The sequence below is a fragment of the Lutra lutra genome, chromosome X (genome assembly GCF_902655055.1).
Source record: "Lutra lutra chromosome X, mLutLut1.2, whole genome shotgun sequence".
Lineage (NCBI taxonomy): Eukaryota > Metazoa > Chordata > Mammalia > Carnivora > Mustelidae > Lutra > Lutra lutra.
In genome coordinates this window covers 79,284,262-79,306,937 of record NC_062296.1, presented here as the reverse complement: position 1 = coordinate 79,306,937, position 22,676 = coordinate 79,284,262, and the positions used below count along the sequence as shown (strand labels likewise).

The 22,676-nt window shown below is 40.6% G+C and overlaps 1 protein-coding gene across 4 annotated transcripts in view; it reads left to right on the top strand.

The window, feature by feature from the left end:
- POLA1 (DNA polymerase alpha 1, catalytic subunit) overlaps nucleotides 1-22,676 on the top strand; it is a 307,958-nt gene that overhangs the window by 103,722 nt on the left and 181,560 nt on the right. For all 4 annotated transcript variants that reach the window (XR_007124795.1, XM_047716113.1, XM_047716112.1 and 1 more), the window contains 4 exons: nucleotides 17,260-17,292; nucleotides 18,073-18,165; nucleotides 20,008-20,213; nucleotides 22,324-22,456. Coding sequence is in view for 3 of the 4 variants with exons in the window: in XM_047716113.1 (XP_047572069.1) it covers nucleotides 17,260-17,292; nucleotides 18,073-18,165; nucleotides 20,008-20,213; nucleotides 22,324-22,456 (465 nt within the window). In the remaining variant the exon portion in view is untranslated. The remainder of the gene's footprint in view (nucleotides 1-17,259; nucleotides 17,293-18,072; nucleotides 18,166-20,007; nucleotides 20,214-22,323; nucleotides 22,457-22,676) is intronic.

Sequence of the window (22,676 nt, the reverse complement as noted above, 5' to 3'; positions counted from 1 at the left end):
CCTGCGTATTTGTCAAGTGACTGAGTATGCTGAATTGAAGAGAAATTGTTAGTAACAGAAAGAAAGGCACTAGTGGGAAGGGAAAGATGAAGGTTGGTGGGCAGGGAAGAAGTGAGATTCTTACATGTGGGGAAAGATACTGTGGATTACAAAGAAACGAAGAGATCTAGGTTTTGGAGGGCATCCTGGCTGTGCCATGAAACCTCATGGAAGCCCAGGTTTCCAGACTTCATGTTTGTCCCTGACCTGGACCTTTTATCTCACAGTTTGCTTTTTTTTAAGATGCAGCACATAGGGATAAGGACGTTTAAATGATGGGGTCAGAAACCATTTCTCCCATTCCTCTTTTAATATCTTTTAATGCCCTCCCTCCCTTTTAATATCAGAGGCACTATTTGCTGCATGGACCTAGAACTGCCTCTCTTTTTGGACTCAGCTCAAGACTGAGGCATGCCTCCAAAGAGAAGGTTTATTTATTTTTAAAGATTTTATTTATTTATTTGACAGAGGGGGAGAGAGAGAGGGAACACAAGCAGGGGAAGCAGGAGAGGAAGAAGCAGGCTTCCCGCTGAGCAGGGCGCTCAATGCGGGGCTGGATGTGGGGCTCGATCCCAGGACCGCAGGATCATGACCTTAACCGAAGGCAGATGCTTAATGACTGAGCTTCCCAGACGCCCCCAAAGAAAAGGTTTTCGTAGATCACTCCGTTGGTGAAGGACTTGGTGTAATTGGCTCAGACGCCCTATTCTTACATTTCTGCATGACAGCTTTTAAGTCCTGTTCCTTTCGTTTTTAGACAGTGAAAACCGCTTAGTTGGAAGTGATCACATTTGTCCTTTTTTTTTTTTAATTAAAATTCAGTTAGCCAACATATAGGACGTCATTAGTTTTTGGTGTAGTGTTCAATGATTGATTCATCAGTTGCGTACATTTGTCTTTTAAGTTCCTTAAGGGCAGTGACATCTTTTTTTTTTTTTTAAAGATTTTATTTATTTATTCAACAGAAAGAGATCACAAGTAGACGGAGAGGCAGGCAGAGAGAGAGAGAGAGAGAGAGAGAGAGAGAGAAGCAGGCTCCCTGCTGAGCAGAGAGCCCGATGTGGGCCTCGATCCCAGGACCCTGAGATCATGACCTGAGCCGAAGGCAGCAGCTTAACCCACTGAGCCACCCAGGCGCCCAAGGGCAGTGATATCTTGAAATGTCCACCAGTAAGACTCATCAGCATGGCTACAACAATGTCTGCAATCCAACTTTATAGCCAGTCTTGTAGATTTTTTTTTATGTAGTCTCCATGATGTAGGCTCCATGGGCTTGAACTCAAAACTGTGAGATCAAGACCCGAGCCAAGATCAAGAGTGAGACACTTAACCAAGTCAATCGCCCCTGTGCTCCCCCAGTCTTACAGATTTTGAAAAAAACAGCTTTATTGCTACTAATTTCACAAACATGCTTCTGTTTTCTCATCATGAATTTTTAAAAAAGATTTTATTTATTTATTTGACAGAGAGATCACAAGTAGGCAGAGAGGCAGGCAGAGAGAGAGGGGGAAGCAGGCTCCCCGCTGAGCAGAGAGCCCGACGTGGGGCTTGATCCCAGGACCTGAGCCAAAGGCAGAGGCTTAACCCACTGAGCCACCCAGGCGCCCCTCTCATCATGAATTTAAAGGAGGCACTGCCATCTATGTATACTCAAGCCAAAAGTCAAAGACTTATCTTTGGTTTTTCTCTCTTTTCATTACTTTCAACATCTCAACCCTTAGTGTGTCCTGATTCTACTTCCCTTCCTGCTCTGCTGCTACCACCTTATCCCTTGCCCCTGGGCTGGTGCTTCTGCTCCTCTTTCCCAGCTCTCATCCCAGCACCTGTAAGAATGCTTATCATGTAGTAGAAGTTCCATGTGTGTTGAATAAACAAACTGTGAAAGTTATTATTGATTGGGGGGCGGGGGGGGGGGGGGAGAAGAGAAGTTACTATGATGGGTAGGATTCCTTACAGCCAGCTGGCAAACTCACCAACCTTTAGACCCATCTGATCGAAACTACACCTTGTCTCTGTGATGATAATAATTGTGGTCACAAATTTGTTAAGGCTCATCTTTTTTTTTTCCTCCCCTCACCTGTGACAGGTTCTTGACACTCATTTTTTTTTAAAGATTTTATTTATTTATTTGACAGAGAGAGAGATCACAAGTAGGCAGAGAGGCAGCCAGAGAGAGAGGAGGAAGCAGGCTCCCCGCTGAGCAGAGAGCCCGATGCGGGCCTCGATCCCAGGACTTTGGGACCATGACCCAAGCCGAAGGCAGAGGCTTTAACCCACTGAGCCACCCAGGTGCCCTTGACACTCATTTTTAGGATGATAAGCAAAGGGTTTAGAAGTGGCATTGGAGCCAGGAAAGCAGGTCGCTCCTCTTTGGCAGTCTCTTGGACAAATCACGAGTGGCCATGGGTATAAAATACATCAGGTAACTCCTTAGACTGTTTGAGGACTGACTGGGTGTAACTATGAAATCACTACAAGGTTTGTGGGGGACGCTAATCTTTTGGGGGCCATGACCCATTTGAGAATTGGGTGATAGCTGTGGATTCTTTACCCAGAAAAATGCGCATATGTACACGAATACAGAATTTTGTAGTCCATTAAGGGAGTTCATAGATTGAGCCGTATCTCATAGTAGGAGTATGTGTAGTTTGAAAATGTACCTTCAAAATGATGTTGTTATATATGAGATAGGTTAAAACATCTATTTTTTAACTAAAACCTACAGGAAGTAACATGGCAAAATATTGGCAGGTAGGGATATTGCAGAAAAGAGATTATTTCTTTTTTTCTGATACTTAATTGGCATCACAGCAGAGTCTTAAGGGGTAGGAAATTGTGAGGGTTTTGTTTGTTTGTTTATCAAACCAAGAAAATGAGGATATTGGCTGGCTTTGCCTTACTCTTTTGTTGAGGAGGCAGAGGAGCATGGAACGTAAAGCTGTCATTGCTGCAGACCTTGTGTGCCTCTTAACCTGGAGCGTGGGACGTAGACAAAGCTGCTGAGCCTCCGTGGCCCCAGCAGCCAATGGGCGAGGAACTGAGGGTGGAAGCCGGTGGGTGTAGGCACAAGATGGAAGGAGAGAAATTTCTTCAGTATCTGCCCAGGTTGAATCCAGCGCCCCCTCCCACCCTCCGGCCACTGCTTTTTCTCCTTGCCCTGTTTTAGTTTGTCTTGGCATCTCCGTTAAACAGACACACCAGCAAAGGAGATTGTCCTGTTGGCTAGAAGTTCTTGCAAAAACTTGACTTTGTTTTTTTATTCCATCTCCTTTGGAGTTAAGGAGAGCTCTTATTTCCAAACTTACACTCATGGTTTCTTGAACTGCTAATGTTTTCACAATCTCAAGCTGGCTTGTTTTTGATAAGTCACTAAGGCAGAAGGTATTTTGTCCCACTACCTAAGCAGTAAAAGCAAGTATGTAATGCTGTAGTACCAGAGTTGTGGGGTTTTTTTCTCCTGTACAATGTATTAACTAAGCAGAAAATTTAAAAGAACAAAGACAATAAAAGTAATGTTTGTTAGTGGTAGTTTGAGATATTTCAGGAGAGATGAGATGTGAAGAAAAGCAGTGGCCATATTTAGAAAGCTGCCTCAAACCCAAGAGTATCTATTGAAGTAAACTTGATGACAGACTTTTTTCCTCTTCATGAATCATTGTATTCCTATAAAAGCGAAAATTCCTCTTCATCTAAACAAACGGCTTCCACATCTGTTTTCTTGGTTTCTCAAAAGGGTGTCTTTGGCTTGCATTTTTTTTAAAAGTGTTTATCTGTTTAAAATGAAATATCGTCAAAAGCAGTTTATACATCAAAATCCAAGTTGGTCTTCAGCTTCTAAGAATTAGTCAAGAATGATCTGTTGGTAATGGTGGTGGTATAGGGAAAAAAGCACATTCTGTATTCTGCACTAGGTAAGTCTCTCTCACCATACTCTTTAAGTCTCGTTGATTTATATTTAAGTGTACATGCTCTTTTGGCTCTGGGGACTGATCAAGTAGTTAACTTTCTCATTGGTAGCCCATCCCAATATTTCAATACTCTGGGCTCTGAGTTCCGAAAATAAGTATTTTCCAAATTGTAGCAGGGGAATTAATTTGTTGGTCCCATTGACTGAGAACTGACCTATAGTGAGATTGTTTTCTTTAATCCCATAGTCAACTTTCCACACTCTGTCACTAAGAGAAACACACTCCTAACTGGTGTGTGAAGTGCCGTCGTGCTTTTCTAAAGCCCTTTTTCAGTTCACAGTCGCTCGTGAGTCTGTGCACCCCTCAGGGGTTTGGGTTTTATCTTTTTTAATCTGTAGCCTCTTCTTATGTGACCTGCCGCCATGCCCTTGAGCCCATCCTGCCTTTTAAAATAAAGAATGAGGAGCAGCTGAAGTGCCAGCCCTTTTGCAGCTGACAGGAATCTGATCTACCGCTTGGATTCTTTATCTGGGTACCGGCATGCCAGTGGTGTGTGGCTGGTCTTAGCTGTGCCATTCGCAGTCACAGGCTTTAAGAGGGTGGGAGCAGAGGGGGTTGTCTTCAGGAGAAAGAAACATCTTTTTCCGTAGGGACAAGTCGGGAGAGTGGCTGTGGATTGGCACATGGGGTCCTGCTGCGGGGCACAGTGGGATTTCTGGGCCCCGATCTAGGCGATTTTCTTTCAGGAGGTGGTGCAGGCCTCCTCCCACCCCCTGAGCTACAGCTGTCTGTTCTGTCAAAACAGTAGCTCGCTCTGAGGTCGAAGGTCCATGAGAACTGAGACATTTGATGTTATCAAACCCAAATTAGCAACAAAGGCAATTTAATCACTTATGACTTAGTTTCTCTCAAAGGGTGTGAAGAATCTTATTTGGAAACCGAGTGGAACCCTCCCCCCTCCATAGCTCCTTTTTTTCATTTGGACAAGTATGAATCAGAACTGCTTCACAGATGGCACCAACCTTACCTTAGAAAAGAAAGAACTCCCTGCCCCCTCCCAGATGCAGGAGAGAGGCAGGACAAGGATGGCTATGCAGGAGCTAAGGGAGGCTCTTGTGGAGTGAATTGATTGAAGTTCTGTCTTCCTTTTGAGCCTATCCCTGCCTCAAGGAGGGGAGCCAGTGCCTTTGGCTATTGTGATTGCTCATAAAAAGACAAGTTGCTCCCCCTTCTTTGACCTCATTTGGAGGGTTAATACAATTATTTGTATTAGGCACTAGCCACCTGTTGGGATCGGTCTCATTAAAGGTCAGCGTGTGGTGCCTGGCTGTCGGTGGCAGCCTGTGTCAGATTTGCCAGTGGCCACTGGTGTGTGTGACACCTGCCAATTGTGACAGAAAGAATGGAGATCTGATAGCTGAAAGGGAAAGGAAGGTGCTAGAGGAGGAATGAGGGATTGGGGGTCCCAAGGAGCACCATTACTGTGCTTTGGCTGCTGGTTTGCCTTGTCTCCCTTTTCTCCTGCTGGCCCTTGAGCTCAGCCATCCATTTTGATGGATTCTGTCTGCATGCTGACATTGCTTTGATTTGTTCATTTATTGCATCTCTGTAGAGCATTGGATTTCTTACACCTGAAACTTCTCACATCCCTTCCGTTGAGCATCTTAGCTTCTATCTGCCTTCCTGTCCTCTCCCTTCACATGCCCACAGGCATAGCATATTCATCACTTCCAAAACTGCCCTTATGGTTCTGCTCCCCAACCTGTTCCCCTTCCTGGATTCCCTGTCCCAGTGAGTGACAGCACTGTCTACCTAGTTGTTAAGCCAGGAACACTGGTTTCATACTTGACTCCTCTACCTCTTCCTTGTGCCCCAAGTCCAGCCAGTTGCCGAGTCCTGTAGATTTCACTTCCTAAGTGCCTGTGACTCTCCAGTGCAATAGCTACTGTGCTGTGTAAGCTTCATTACCTTTCCCAGGATGCTGCCCCCGCCCTCCGGCTGATAGGTATGCTCCCCATGTTTATAGTCAGAGAGCCGTCTTTAACTTGTCAGTCCAGTGGTGTCACTCCCCAGTTTAAAGTTGTTAATGTGGTTTACAAGGCCTTTCACAGTTGAGCCTCTCTCCTGCCTTCTCCCTATTTTCCTGAGCATTCTAGCCTTAATCATACTTTCTAATTTTTTTCTTGTTGCAAAAAAATCTTCTATAATTTTTTGAAAGTTTAATGTCTTTTAGTCACCATTGAGAATTTCTCTTTGTCCTTTGGATCCTCACCAACATTCTTCCTCTGTCCTCCTTTGCCTGTTACTCCCTGTAACCTACCTTCCCCTTAGTACATTCTGCTTCTGTCAACTTCTCTCAAACTCCCACCCCAGGGGCCCCTATACTCTGTGTGTGTCTGGATATATGTATATGTTTTTCCCGTCCCACATTTGGTTCTCTAATCCACTGGATATTATACAGTATAGAGGGAAGACACTGTGTCTGAATCATTTATTTCTGTGTTCCGTTTCACCTAGCACATGAGAAGTACTTAGTAAATACTTGGTGAGTGAATGAATCAGTTCTTTTTTGAGATTCTAAGTGAGAGGAAAATTATAGTGCTTCCTACAATTCATATCAAATTCTTGAGCCTCGGCCAGATTAGACGGTGGCAGTGCAATGAAGTCCAAAGGTAAAGGTTTATATATATTTTTAATCATAAGGAGCCAAATCCTGTACAGTCTTTGTATTGATATTTTATCTTATTCGTATTCTACACCTCTATCCTAAGTGACTTTTCTCAACTTGATACTTGTTGCTTTCAGAATTTCTCTATATTCTTCCTGGAGAAAATACAGAAGGTGATGGGATAGGAGGAGATGTGATGCATTATTTGATTGATCCTTAAATACATTTATTCTAAAGACATGACTGAACATGTGTTTCTAACCCCTGTGTCTCTGGAGAGGTGAACACAATTCCATTCCCCTAAAACTAGGGGAAATGCAGACTCATGTGCTGTGTGTTTGTCTTCAGGCTATAAGAGTTTTCTTTGAAGCAGGAACCATCCATATTTTAATCATAGCTAGTTCCTAGAATCTGTTTTCTGAACTTCTAATAAATGGGAGGGCAAAGGAAGGACAGCATTTTCTAAAAGAAAAATAAGTAACAGCTTGTTCTAGGAGAGCATATCGAAAGTACGGTCAGTATGGAACAAAATGTAGTATTTATCCTTGGTACTGAGCTAGGGAGTTGTGTGCCCCACCCCCATCCCTGCAAGGTGTTGGGTTTAAAAAGTTCTCCCTCCTCTGACCTTCCTTAAAGCAGAGAGTAATGATGAGCTGTCCCATGGCTACCTTGTCACACACCAGTCCTAAAAAGGCGCTTTCAGAAATCAAAAATGCTCCCATCACAGTGGTGACAGTAACCCCTTCGTCACTCCAGCTCCATGTGGTCTCCAGACCACCGCCTCGCTACTCCACCAGGGTCGAGCTTCAGGCCAGGTACTCAGTCATGACAAGTGACAACCTGTTAAAGCTGCTTTTCATGGGGGCTGGGAGCTCAAAGTTTTCTAGTCACATATTCCCATGACCTCAGTTATAACGAAAATGTTGCAGATTCTAGAAAATGCTAATGTCCTTTTTAGCTGTAAGTATTATCTTGATTGCAGTGCTTCACAATTGCCCAACTTCATTATCTGCGCATAGCCAGCCTGACGCCTTCTTCTCAAATAGACAATTATGATCAATTAAGCACTTTCAGGCCTTATAGAATACTTAATTTTATTAGTCAATTATTTGTGCTTTGAAAGAGTTAATGGTAGCTACCCAAGCCATTATTAGAAATTAGTATGTCCCAAAATAGAAAGGCTATTTCCTTTGTGTATGGCACTGCAGTGGAAAATGCCAAGCATAGTTTTTACTGAGTTAAAGGGTGAGGGAAGGCGGAGTGGGGGAGAAAGTTACATGTAAATCATTTAGCCATTAACCTAATGGGTGGATTTATAAATCCTATTACTATAAGCCCTTTTCATTTCCACTGAGGCCTGGTGCATGCTTGATCCCACTAATGTAAAATTCATTCCGTCTAAGTGATTACTGAAGTAAGACACTTTGAGTCAATTTTAATCAGGGTGTGTGAAACTTGCCTGAGCGCCGATGCTCACTAAAACGCGGACATAGTTTGGCCGTGTCTTAATTAGCCCCCCAGATGAGTTATGCGAGAAGTCAATCAGGGAACCAAATCTGAGCCTTCCGACATGTCCGTGTTTTTCTGTGAGGGAAATAACACTGTAGGGGCTGAAAATACGCAGCTCCCAAAGAGGCAAAGATCTTCGGGCGGCGGTATTTCTAGTCCTGTGGGCATTATGTGAGTTCTGAGAAATCTGAAAGCTTGATTCTTATGGCTAATTGGAGGATCTTCAATGGTACTTATATTTAAATGAATCACACTTTCAAATCTGATGTAATATGTGGACCTTCTTCCTAGAAAAATGCATATAGGCGCACATTCAAGTTTTTCCCGACAGTTTCAGGGATGTTCACATTTCTTGACCTTAGGTTAATATCTCCTGCGCTGGTTTCAATCTTGGTGTCTTAGGGTTTGGGTATTTTTTGAAAATTTAGTATTTAAGAGTGTAGGCTTGTGCTTGAACTCTTGTGTCGGTGAGTAGATTCAGCTCAAGGGTGCTTTAAAGCCAACTCTACGAGCTCTCCAGGGTCCCATGTCAAATATAATCCCAAGTATGGCAATAATGCACAGAAGTTCAAGTGAAGCACAGGGGACATGAGTTTCTGAACTGGAGGTTGGAGTGGAGGAATAGAGAGTAAGAATATTGTGAAAGGAAGATTTCTTTAAAGGTGAAAACAGGTTTTTAAAAGTTAAAATGTAAGGTGGGTTTTTTTAAAAAAATGCACAAGGTGAATAAATCTTTGGGGGCAAGGAATGAGAAGACAAGGGAGAAATTCACTTCTCCTTTAACATATTCAAAGCCATAGATTATTGCATTTTAAGTTTTTAAGTCAAAATGAGAGCCTTGACACGTTTTAGGGCAGTAATTGAGAGATACTCATAAATATCACTCACTGTGTCTGTTAGGGAGGAGAAACCTATCAGAAAGCTTTGTTTATTCAGTGTGTTTTATATTCTTTACACATGAGCTATCAGAAGGTCTGGGCTGTAAATTATGGTTTTTTTTTTCTATTTATTTATTTATTTATTTTTAATTTTCAGCATAACAGTATTCCTTGTTTTTGTGCCACACCCAGTGCTCCATGCAATCCGTGCCCTCTCTAATGCCCACCACCTGGTTCCCCCAACCTCCCACCCCCCGCCGCTTCAAACAAAATCAGTTTATCTGGAAATGAGCCGTATGGGAGAGTCACACTTTCAGTCAAGTTTATAATTTTTAATTTGTTTTTTCAGTGTTCCAAGATTCATTGTTTATGCACCACACCCAGTGCTCCATGCAATACGTGCCCTCCATAATACCCACCACCTGGCTCACCCATCCCCTTGCCCCTTCCCCTCCGAAACCCTCAGTTTGTTTTCAGTCAAGTTTATAATTAATGGGCCTTTATCACTGGGGTAGACTTTCATTTCTCCTGAGTGAGTATTTGTTTATCTGACATGCATAGTGCCTGAAGGTGGGGTTAAAACTGATTCACTCTTCACTTCTTTAAATGCATGCTGTGTGTGGGTTTTAATAGCTGCTTTCTGTAACCAGCTTTTGTTGTAGAGATGCACTTAGGAGTCCATGGCTTTGCTCTTCTCATGTTGGACCACTTGGGTTTGCTTCCTTTTATCAGAACTTAAAAAATAAATGTTTATTGAAGTAATTTAATAAATCCTATGTGCCAGGCATTGTGTCAGGTTTAATAGCTGAGACATGATCTCTCCTTATGATTTGCTTATAGTGTCTTACTTAACTCCGTAGTTGAGTGATGTGCTCTGGTATACACAGATACTCTGAGGCTACATTGGACTAATGTATTCCTCAATACCATTTAGCTGGGGAGGCCAGAGAGGTTGTTCTGTTGGTGTAAAGTTCCTTATAAAATAAGTAGACATTAAGTAATAAAAATAGCTAATATTTATGAGCACTTATGCACCAGGAACTGTAGAAAAGAATTTACATGTGTTACATTCAATGTTCATAGTAGCCCTATTGTAAGGAAGCTGTGGTTATTGTCTCCATTTTACAGTTAAGCATTGGGGCACAGAGAGGTTATATTGTGTGCTTGAGGTCACACACCTTGTTAGCAGTGCTGTTACACTTTGTACTTAGGAAGTCTTTATCAGTCAGGGTTCTCCAGAGAAACAGAACCGATTTGGGGAGTGTATGTTTGGAGGAGAGGTGGAGAGAGACAGGAAGGGAGAGAGAAAGATTGATTGATTGTTGAATTGATTTTAAGGAATTGGCTCATGGGATTTTAGGGGCTGGCAGGACTGAAATCTCAGGTCTGGTCAACAGCCTGAAGACAGACAGCACATGAGTCTGCAGTTTCCTTGGGGGACTTCATTCCTTTCTTGCTTAAGGCCTTCAAATGATTAGGTGAGGTCCACTCACATTATGGTGACGATAGTCTGCTTGACTCAAAGTCTACTGATTTAAATGTTGGTGTCATGTTAAAAAAAAAAAAACACCAAAAACAAGAAAATCTTCACAACAGCATCTAGACTGGTGTCTGACCAAATAACTGGATACCACTGCCCTAGCCCAGTTGATACACAAAATTAACCATCACTCAGCCTAACGTCTGAACCCATGCTTTGGACCACTGTGGGGAAACAGCATGTGAAAAGCACAGAGGCAAGAAAAGAGCATAGTGGCTTGTTCAGTGAACTCAGCATATTTCAGGAGGGCGGAATTGAAGGGTGCATGTGGGATGCATTGGAAGGTAAGTTGGGCCTCAACTCTATCATGAGTCTTGGGGCAAGCTAAGGGATTTAAATTTCATTGCAAAGAGTATGTTTTAGAAAGAACTGGCAAAGCATGAAGAATGGTTTGAAATAGTGATCCTGGAGACAGGTAGGCTGAGTGAGTGGTGAGAACTTGAAGGAGACAGAGCACATCAGCAGGAAGAGAAAATCTCGTGTGAGACTTATTAGCTCATTGGATTAGAAGGGAAGTCAGTCTTTTATTTCAGTTCGAGGCTCTTAGGGAGGCCATTTATCCTGTTTGGAGCTGGGGAGGGTTTGGAAGAGATGGATGGGGTCTAGAAGGAATCTTTATGGGACAGACAGTGGAACATGTGCTTGGAGCAAGAAAATGTTGTCATTCGTATGTCACTGATTCTCAACCAGGGGCAGTTTTGTCCTTCAGGAAACATTTGGCAATATCTGGAGACCATTTTGGTTGTCACAGCTGGAGAGTCTGTGTGCACGCCTGCATGCATGCTACTGGCATCTAGCGGTTAGAGACCAGGGACAGCCTCCCCATGACAAAAAATTCTCTGGCCTAAAATGTCAATAGTGCTGCGGTTGAGAAGTCCTGATATATATATGTAGACGATGTTTATGTGTTCTCCTGGGGGAGAGGGGGAGATCTCGACAGAGGGTGTCGAATGTTTTATGTATGGTAAACATACACTCACTTATATTAAGGGCATTAATCTATATGCAGACAACTTGTGAGACCCTAAGTATTTCTATTTATTTTACAACCACATAGCCCTTGAAAGTAACCTAGAATATGGATCTATATTCTTATAATGCTGATGGTCATTGTTGGATGTATTAGTGTCTCCTTTTCCTAACACTAAAGAAATGAGTGTGGGTGAAACACAAAACAACCAGATAGGAGGATAGAGGTGTTTCTACCCGTCAAACTTTGGATTCTAGATTTTTAGATCTGGGAGGAGTCCCTGCCTCTTCATTTTTAAAATGAGGACGCTAAGACCTAGAGAGGGAACCCAGCTGGCTCGCAAATCACTTAGCTACTAATTGGCAGTTTAAACTAGTACTCACATTTCAGACTCCTGACTTTTCTTTAAACTCACATTTGTATAATGTTTTATCTTTGCTGTCTGTGTTTTCAGCGTGGAGTTCTTTTTAGTTCCACATATCTCAGGGACCTGGGTGGTACTTTGCCTCCAGTTTTAAAGAAGGTAAAACTCAGGTTTAAAGGCAGTAAGGAAACCAGACAGGAATGTTAAGTAGTAGAAAATCAAAGTAGGGCGCTTATTAAATCCATCGTCTATGCTCCTTGAGCATCTTATAGAGAAGACACACACCTGAGAATAACAGGGAATAGGAAAATAAGAAAAAGGCAGTCGAATGTAATGAGGATGAAGTAAATGTGTACCAAGTGAGAGAACTGAGTAACACGGAGTCCTGCTTGGAAACTGCCGAAATTGGGACTAGGAAAGCTTAGATAATGGTTGGATTACCAAATATCATAATATTTATATTTCTTCTACTTTTCTCTTCCCTATCCTTCAAAACCATTCATTTTGCTACCCCTGTTATGCTAATGTATTTTTTTTTAAAAAACCTTTTGAGTTTAATTCGCATTTTATGTCATCGGTAACAGAAGAATCCCAAAGCCATTGAGATTTCAGTTGTCATTCTGTTCATGCATTATTTGTTTAGGATTTGACCTCACCCAACATTTTTTTAACTTACAGGATTTCTGTTGCGTTTAGTATCCGTATCATACATCATCAAAGTGGGTTCTTGTTAGTAGATGTCACTGTAATAGACCTGTGCTTTTGGAAAAGGAGCTTGAAACTTTTTTTTTTTTTTTTGACCATGGAAAATCGGTGTTTTCTCACTTTCATTTAGTATTTATAAGCACAGTTTTAGTCTATAACACCATTTAAAACCATTTTCTATCCTTTAAATGCATTGACACACACCCGTATTCTGTCCTGACAAAAAGTAAGGACCCCAACTTTATCCCAGCCTTGGCAGAAGTAAATACGCACAGCAGTAGAAGTTGGTCTTAGGTCTCCGCCGCTGATAAACCTGGTGTCATAAACACACTCTTTCTGCTTAGTAAACCACATTGTGGGTGTATTCCTGAATACATTATTTTCTTTAGGAAAGAGTTCTTTTAAATACACTTTACATTTCCTTTTAGTCCCCACCACCTTTCACCAGCCTTCAGAGGCTCAGATTGGGGTTAAAACACTTTTTCGTATTATTTTAATTATTGCTCTCCCCACCCCCAGCCCCACTCCTTTCCTGTTTCCCCCTACTCTTTTCCCCTAACGGTACTGTTCTGCAAAGCCTGCAATGATTGATATGATGGCAGTGCTGTCATTCTTTTTAACCCAAAAAAAAGTCATTTTTGTTCTAGTTATTTTAATAGAGTCCCATTAAAGATGTATTGCTGACTGAAATACCGGCACGAAGGGCTCTCACTGAGCTGAGCCCAGGAATTAAGAAGTCAGGAAATCGGCTGCTGCATTGCAAGAGAGCCTTGTGTGACACCGAATCTCCTGATTGGGGAGATCATTACTGCTATTATGACTCGACTTGCGTAGGAATTTTAAATTCCATCTGAATGTCAGTAATAACCCTCTTAGCAAATTATCCTGAATAAAATCACGAAGGCATTTTATATAATAGGTGTTGAATTACTGGATAGATTTGCTAATTAAATACTCTTTGTTCTGCTGCAGTTGACATTACAGGGTAAGATCTTGAACAATTATTCTCAACAGCTGTACTTTGTTAAGGGAAAAATTAACCACAAAGTTTATTTTTTTACACTTGAAGTTGGCAGATTTTTGAAATGTGCTTGAAAAAATTCCATCATCCAATTGGTAATGAGTAGATAAATATGCAGGTGTTGCTGTGAAATCAGATAACTGCAGACTGCCTTATTAATGAATTTAGCAAGCCTTTATAGCCCTGTTTTCTAGCTGTTGGCACTTACAAAATGATTTTCTGTCAGAATGGGTAGCTTTGATATTAGGCTTGTCAATTTGAAGTGAACTTAGAAACGGACATCTGGTAGTCACTGCACCATGTGTCCAGTAGACTTTTCTTGATACCTGTGACTTCTTTTAAAAATCCATTTCCTTAATGGGGAAAATACCTGTGAGGTATAAGTTTTCGACTATTGGCTTCCAGCACAGTCATGTGGCTTTTTAACAAGGCAGTGAAACATTCTGAAAAGAAAATGAGACATAAGGTCCAACTTCTAGTTCAAACTCTTGACTAGTTATCTTATTTTGGGTAAAATCACAGGGCCTAATTTTACTCATCTATAAAATGGGGTTTGTAATACTGCCCACTCCTTAGGATTATTCTTTCAGCATTTTACAAATAATCGTTACTAGGTCCTGTGCACTAGGCCCTGTGCTTTATACAAAGAATTTGGTAGCCCACAGGATATCTAACAGCTGAGCCCTCTCCAGTGAGCAGTTTGAATCAGGGGTGGCTTTTGGGTGATGCTGCTAATGCAGCACTTGGATAAACCTTGGTCTGGACAGGGCACTGTGGTACCCATCATGTATAAGTGCTTTAGAAGAAGCATGAGAGGTCAGGGTCAGCCTGGTTGTGGGTTGTCTCCTATAGAATGGACTGAAGAGTTGACGTGCTGTGGTGAGGACCTTGAACCTGAAATGGAGCATAGTCATCAGCTATTGTTGAGGTCCCCGGAAAGACGGTAATAAAGCTATCCTCAGAAATTGGTGTAACCTCTTTGGAGAGCTATTTGGCTGTATCTATAAAAAATTTGAACCCATATAACCTTTGGCCCAATAAGTCTTCTAAGAGGCGTTTTATCTTGTTTACTAGCATTTTATTCATGTATAAAGATTATTTGTTGAAGTGTGGTATAAAGGTAAAGATCAGAAACAACCTACATGTTTATTACTAGAACATTGGTTAGATATATCATGATCGATTCACACGACGGAATACTGTATAGCCATTAAAAAAGAATAAGGCAGCCCTGTATGTGTAGATGGGAAGTCATCTCTAAAATAAAGTATCAGGGGACGCCTGGGTGGCTCAGTTGGTTAGGCGGCTGCCTTCGGCTCAGGTCATGGTCCCAGCGTCCTGGGATCGAGTCCCATATCAGGTTCCTTGCTCGGCAGGGAACCTGCTTCTCCCTCTGTCTCTGCCTGCCTCTCTGCCTACTTGTGATCTCTCTCTCTCTCTCTCTCTCTCTGATAAATAAATAAATAAATAAAATCTTAAAAAAAATAATAAAATAAAATAAAGTATCAGGTGGAAAAAGTAGTTGCAGTATAGTCTTTATGTTTTACTTCGTTTTCTACCATTTTTGTGCAAAAGATCCAACACCAGTTTTCTTCTGTCAAAGAGAAAATGGTTTTGGTAGCAGCCCTCAGATCATGCGTGGAAATGGTTGTGAGTTGAGGGTGGGAGAGAATAGAGATGGTGGGAGATCTGAAAGATGAAGGTTGCCAGTACACACTTGGAGGTACACTCAAGGGTGACATAGTGGGTTTCATCCATGGTGTGAAAGAAGAATAGAGGAAATTGGTTCCTGCATATACCGAGTTGCAGTGAGAGGTTGACAAGCTCTGTCTGAGGTATTTTACTTAGGTAATGGTTACCTTGTGGAGTTGTGTGTTGTGATGAGGAAAGCAAAGCCTGGTGGGGTGGAAGTGGGGAGGGCGAAGAGAACTTGTGATGAGCAGTTCTGTCCTCACTGTGATTAACTTGGTTGATCTCATTATTGCCCTCTTCCCAAAAGGATTGTCAGATAGTCTCCCACAATGCATTTCCCTGCAATTTAGATGTTTAAAAGTGAAGATGAAGTGGAGGAGAGTGAATGCTTTTTAGGAATTAACTGAATTTCGGGAAAGTAATTGGGATTACTGTGAGACCCATCAGTCACCTAGCAAATGATTTTTTGAGCACCTGTCACATGTGAAGCCTAGAGTTAGACACAAACATATGCTCTGACCTCTAGGAGCTTGTGGTCTAGTTGGGGAGGGTACAAACTCTCAACTGAAAACTGTTTTCCGAATGGGATTGTCATGATTATCTTAGGCCAGTGGTCCTTAGCTCTGCCTGCAACATGAATATCTGGAGAGCTTTTTCAAAAAATTGCTGGGGCTGGTATTGGTATTTTTTTTTTTTTTTTTAGATTTTTATTTATTTATTCGACAGACAGATCTCAAGTAGGCAGAGAGGCAGGCAGAGAGAGAGAGAGGAGGAAGCAGGCTCCATGCTGAGCAGGGAGCCCAATGTGGGGCTCGATCCCAGGACCCTGGGATCATGACCCGAGCAGAAGGCAGAGGCTTTAACCCACTGAGCCACTCAGGCGCCCCGGTATTGGTATTTTTTAAAAGATTCCTCAGGTCTTCCAGTCTCTACAGCCACTGTTGAAACCATTGATAAGGGGCACCTGGGTGGCTGTCCTTTAAGGGTCTGCCTTCGGCTCAGATCATGATCCCGGGCTCCCCGCTCTCCATCTGCCTCTACCTCTTCCCTCTCTGCTCATGCTCTCTATCTCTCTTTCTCAAATAAATAAAAAAGTAAATCTTAAAAAAAATTGGTTAGCCTAATCCATATTCACCACCACCTACCACCCTCAGGGCAAGGGAAGGGCTTTCTTCTCTAAGAACATAGGACAGTGAATGCCTGATGAAAATTAGGAGACTGTAATAAAGGAGAGGAAGCAGTGGAAGTGGAAGTAAAGGGTGGATGTAAAAGATAATCTAAGTTCAGGGTTTATGGGGCTTTGTAATACACGTCTCCAACCTGCAGCTACATGGGCCTAGGGGCAATCTTGTCTATACATATTATCTAGACATTTATCTCCATTCACCAAATATTTATAGTGCCCCACCTTTGTAGTGGGCACTCTGCTAGATTCAGAGAATGTGTGAAGGTCTACTCCCTGTCTTCAGGAAATTTACAGTCTTGAGAAGAAATTGAAATCTGGTGCATATATATTTATTTTTTTCACTTTTTAAGATTTTGAGTACCATGGGTAAGAATTGCCAGATTTGAAATGCTCTGTTAAGCTTTTGTTTTTCAGTCATGCAGTTTTATTTAAATATCAGTAATGAGAATAGTTTGCCTTTTTACCATATCATAAAGGCATGTTTTTATTATGCATGTTTTTGTTATGCATGTTTATTAAAAATAGATCTTTACATAAATCTTAAATAGATATTTACAGTAGAGCTGCGTACATATCTCTGGCTAAGAATCAACATAGAGTCCAACTTACTCTTAGATTATGTTGATATTACTGTTATTTTGAGGGTTGTGGTTAGAAAACCATGAAGAGCTTTAAAATGTATGACCAGTCATTGGGTTATCTATCTCTGTGTGTACCTACTTATGTTTATGGTTTTGTAACTATGTAAAGCATTAATTGTGACTTTTTCTTTCATTTAGATTTTGATGCATACAAAGGAGATGGTACAGAAGGTAATGCTGAGCATTTTCATTATACAGTGACTTATAAATATCATACATTGTGACGTTTTTGTATTCAAGGAAAATTGTAACCCAAACAGACTGGAAATGGCTTCTTAGAATGCCTGGTTTACGTTTATAATCCCTCCTAATGGATTATAGCTTTTTTCTTTTACTAACACTGATATGATCTAGCCACTGCTTGAAGCCTGTATGTGAGTGTTTCAAGCAAATTAGTAACAGTGCTAATTAGAGTTTACTTCCAGGCCTTAATACTGTATGTGCTCTAGTGTTGTTTGTTATGATTGATTTTTTTTTGGCATTCTTCATTTTCTGCTGAATACTGTTTGAAACTGAAGAATTTCATATGGATTTGTGCCCCTGAATTTTCAAAACCCATTATGTTTCTGCTTTATAAATTGCCATGACCCCTAAGCTTATGGTACAGTGGATAAATATAGACCCCTACCTTCCTAGTTTCTTCTCCTCCTTTATATTATTCAGTTCCAGTTTGTTTCCGTTGAAACCAGACATTTCCCCTGCTCCTCTGCTGTCTGTTTGTTTTAAGAAAATTAGCTAGATTTTCTTAATGTGACAGTGGCTTTCCTTTCTAGGTTATTAGAGCTTAATCTTTGATTGTACTCCTCTGACAATATGGATAAGAATAAGCATAAACTTTTGAAAATTCAACAGAACCTGTAATTTCTGTAGTATAGAAAATCTTGAGTTTCATTGTATATGATGATCACTGTGTTTTTGTTGTTAAGTTTTATAATTTTTGCTTTTTATTAGATGAATCTTGAAGTTATTTATGGAGATACAGATTCAATTATGATAAACACCAATAGCACTGATCTGGAAGAAGTATATAAATTGGGAAACAAGGTGAAATAATTTGATGAAATTATCTTTTAGCTACTTTTCTGAATTCTTTTTAACATGGAACTTCATAAATTCACATATGTGTACATGCATGCTTCTGAAAATAAGCTTAGTGCTTCTCATTTCCTCATCCTCTTATTTTTCTTAACCTCTACTCCAGTTATTTGTCTTTAAGGGTAAAATTCAAAGGAGAACATTTTTTCCTTAAGTGACAAATACATTTTTACTTTGTAAACAGCGTGAGATGTTTTCATCTTGTTTCTAAGTCTGGTGACTGTGTTGTCATACTTCTGTGATGTTGGGCTTAGGCCTCGCTACAGTGATATCTCTGATTCTGGGTGGTGTTCTGTGTCTCGCAAGGGGGTTCACACTGCTTCACATCCTGTGATCTTCTGTGTGTCTACTTTCTGGTAAAAGAAGAAAGTGAAAAAAATTTTAATTTAAATTTAAAATATAGGGATACCTGAGTGGCTTAGTCAGGTAAGCATCTGCCTTCAGCTCAGGTCATGATCTCAGGGTCCTGGGATGGAGCCCAAAGTCAGGCTCCCTGCTCAGCAGGAAGTCTGTTTCTCCCTCTCCCTTTGCCCCTCTCCCCCTGCTCATGCTATTCTCCCCACCACCCCGCCACCAAATAAATAAATAAAATCTTTTAAAAAATAAAATTAAAATATGGTCATATTTATACTTATCACATTATCATGCATGGGGAGAAATACATTTCTAGTAGTAGTCACATGGGTTTTATATGCTGATATGGATAAACACCTATTTACATACATGTACACCCATTAATAATTTTTTTATAAGAGTACTTAAAATACATTTGAAAAGGCAAGTGGACATTTAGAAGTCATCATTTGTCGCCTCCTAATTGCAGTTTACAATTAGCAAGTGTTTCTTTAGTACTTGCTATGTTAAGATCTTGTCCCAATAAACTAGAACTAAGATAACACCTTACAAAGTAACAACTTCCTGCCTTTCTCCACTGGTATGTGTGAAATATGACTGTAGGCTTCACCTGAGAACAGGCCTGGCCTGTTGTCCTCATATTGGACTTCAAAAAGCTATGTATTTTCCCTAGCGGTGATTGGCTGTGCCTCGAGCCTATCAATAAAGAGCAGGTGATTAGTCATTTTTTTTTCAACATATAGTTGTTTCCTTATATGTAAGGTGCTTTGGGATGTACAGGAAGATCTTAGACATTATTTATTTTTAAGATTTTATTGATTTATTTTAGAGAGAGAGAATGCATGGACACAGTGGAAGGGGAGAAGGAGAGTGAGAGAGAGAGAATCTCAAGCACACTGTGCACTGAGCACAGATCGTAATACGGGGCTCCATCCCAGGGCCCTGAGATCATGACCTGAGCTAAAACCAAGAGTCAGATGCTCAACCAACTGAGCCACCCAGATGCTCCTTAGACATTATTTTGATAGTCAAAGTTTTACCTATTTTTAGCCACATATCTACTTGTTGGACTATCTGGTCTCTAATTCAGTTGTTCGAAGGTAAATACATATGCATTTAGTTTATACATTCAAAAAGACTATTTCATAATTTTTGTAAATTTCCTGGGGCGGGCCCTGCCAATTCTGTCCTTTGGTTGAATGGGATGATATATTTATATTACTGTGTTTTTTTCCATCTGTTTTTATCCCTGTGCTCTTTCAGTGGTTTTGTATCATACTCAACATAATACTGTGTTCTGTATCACCTGAGTAAAGTGCCTTCTAATCTTGATGAATTCAAGTTGTGTTTAGATTAACTTCTGGGAATTTGTAGCATGTTCATCTTCTCCATGGTAGATGTTTGAGAAGCTAGTATTAATGCTTGAAATTTTCACAGGTAAAAAGTGAAGTGAACAAGTTGTACAAACTGCTTGAAATAGACATTGATGGTGTTTTTAAGTCTCTGCTACTGCTGAAGAAAAAGAAGTATGGCGCTCTGGTTGTTGAGCCAACGTCGGATGGGAATTACTCCACCAAACAGGAGCTGAAAGGGTTAGATATAGTTAGAAGAGATTGGTGTGATCTTGCTAAAGAGACTGGAAAGTGAGTTCAACTTTCATTTGTGCTTTTTTTTGTTTGTCTGTAAAAACTTGGAGTACTAATGACATGGAGAAGATCTGTGATTCAGCCAAGCTCAAGGACACAACTTCTTTGTTGTTGTTGTTGTTGTTGTTGTTGTTGTTGTTGTCGTCGTCGTTGTTGTTGTAATGTTACATATTAATGCTTCTCACACTTTTGGAGTGGAATTTCCCAGGTAGATTAAAACTTAAAGCTAAATTTGCTCAATAAGAGGTACTTGCTATAAGATACATCTTGGGACTTGTAACTCACAGTGAGAGTGAACCTTCACATTTTAGCTCCCTACAGCGTTGGTTTCATTGATGTTAGCTTGTGTCTCTTTTGTTTTGCTTTCGTATTCTTATTAGAAAGTGCCTTGTGGGGGCGCCTGGGTGGCTCAGTCATTAGGCATCTGCCTTGGGCTCCGGTCATGATCCCAGGGTCCTGGATTGAGCCCCGCATTGGGCTCCCTGCTGGGCGGGATGACTGCTTCTCCCTTTCCCACCCCCCCGCTTGTATTCCCTCTCTTGCTGAGTTTCTCTCTGTTGAACAAATAGATAAAATCTTTAAAAAAAAAAAAAAAAGAAAGAAAGAAAGTGCCTGTGTTGTGTTCCTGAATCATTGTAGAGCCTCTTTAGGAACATAATTGTTAAGGTGTTCCCATGTTGTGGCTTAAATATTCTGGGATTCATAGTGGACCATGGACTGAGACTTTGTTCCCATCTGTATAATTTGTGTGTAAAGATTCTTAGGAATCTCTTGCAAAAAGAAAAAATAATAAAATTCTTACTAATCTTAGGTTAGTTTAAGAGCTAGTTCTCAAATACCATAAGTACCTCAGAAATAATAAATGTCATGGTTGATCCCCTAGCTTTGCAAGTGAGACTGGAAATTGTGATGCTAAGGCCTGTTTTTTTTAAAGGGTCACATTAATTTATAAAGCATCCATTTAGAAAAGCCTGAATCCTTAGGTATTTAGTGTACCATCTTTTTAGATATTCCTGTTTGATGAGCCTACCCAATTCTGAAAACAAGAATTTTTTTTTCTTTAAAGCAAAATTTAAATTAATTTTAATATTGCCAAATATTCACACTTTTTACTTATTTTCCAGTCTTCTCGCTTTCAAGTTGGGAGATTGAGCAATTGTTGCTTCTGCAAAACTGCTCTTGATTAGGCAAAGTTGATCATCCAACTATAGGTCACTGTTAGCCTTTTATGAAATGAAATTTGAAATGCTTCATTGCCCCCAAATGTACCCAAAGATGAAACCACTTTGTATAGACTGTCGATTAGAGTGTTCTCTTCAGCTTTGTGTTTTCTAAGAAAAGATGCATCATAATAGAAGTAAATTTCTCTGAGTTAGAAATGTATTAGTAATTAAAGCTATACAAATGTTTTTGTCAGGGTTCTTTTTCTGACAAATTACAATGCAGCTGTCAAACCCTCGCTCTGCATTTTCTCAGAAATGGATAAAATATTGGCTTTTTTATTCCTTTTCTTTTTCCCCTTGTTTTTTTGAGGGGGTCTGGTAGAATAATAAGTTTTTCAGGGATAGCGTAAGGTTGGAGAACACTGAGGAATATAATGAAGCTGAAGAAAGAGAAGTTTGAAATCTTCGGGTTTTAAGAAATTTGCATAAAGAACTATATTTCTGCTTACCTAGCTAATGGTCATCTCAGCTTGGTGATATCAGAGATAATATCTTGGTGCTTTATGGGGAAAGTGAAATTTTTACCTTTTAAAATTTTTAACCTATGAGTAAAGTATAACCACTTGTGAATTTTGTAATTGCATATATACAGTTGTGGATGGAACACATACCTTTCTCTATCCACATTTTGTATGAAGCCTTAGCTGCTGCATTAGAAAATGGTCTGTATGTTTAAGGGCAAACCTGACATTCCAAGGTTGGTAAACCTTTGGTAGAGTTAATGTTAAAAAACAAATAGTAACGGCCTTTTGGACATTCACTCTCATGTTAGCTTTCAGTACAGCTCTTGTCCACATGTTAATCTAATGGCATTTATCTTCCTTTTCTCTCCTTTATTAATAAAGTATAATATTAAAAAAATGAATCCCTCTCTTTCTTTGCAGCTTTGTCATTGGCCAGATTCTTTCTGATCAAAGCCGAGACACTATAGTGGAAAACATTCAGAAGAGGTTAATAGAAATTGGAGAAAATGTGCTAAATGGCAGTGTCCCAGCGAGCCAGTTTGAAATTAACAAGGTAAATGTAGCATTTATTGCCGAGCCCAGCTGCTGCCGTGTGTTTTTCGCCTCCTTCAGCTAGTTGAAGAACCACCTCATCCTTGCAATTGGAATACATTCTAGCTGGTGATGAAAGCTGCTTAACGACTAACTCACCGATGGACCATTAGCACACCACTCTTCCTCTTCCGGCTGCTGGTGCCGCCATGTCACCCACAGAGGCCTTCTCTCTCCATTTC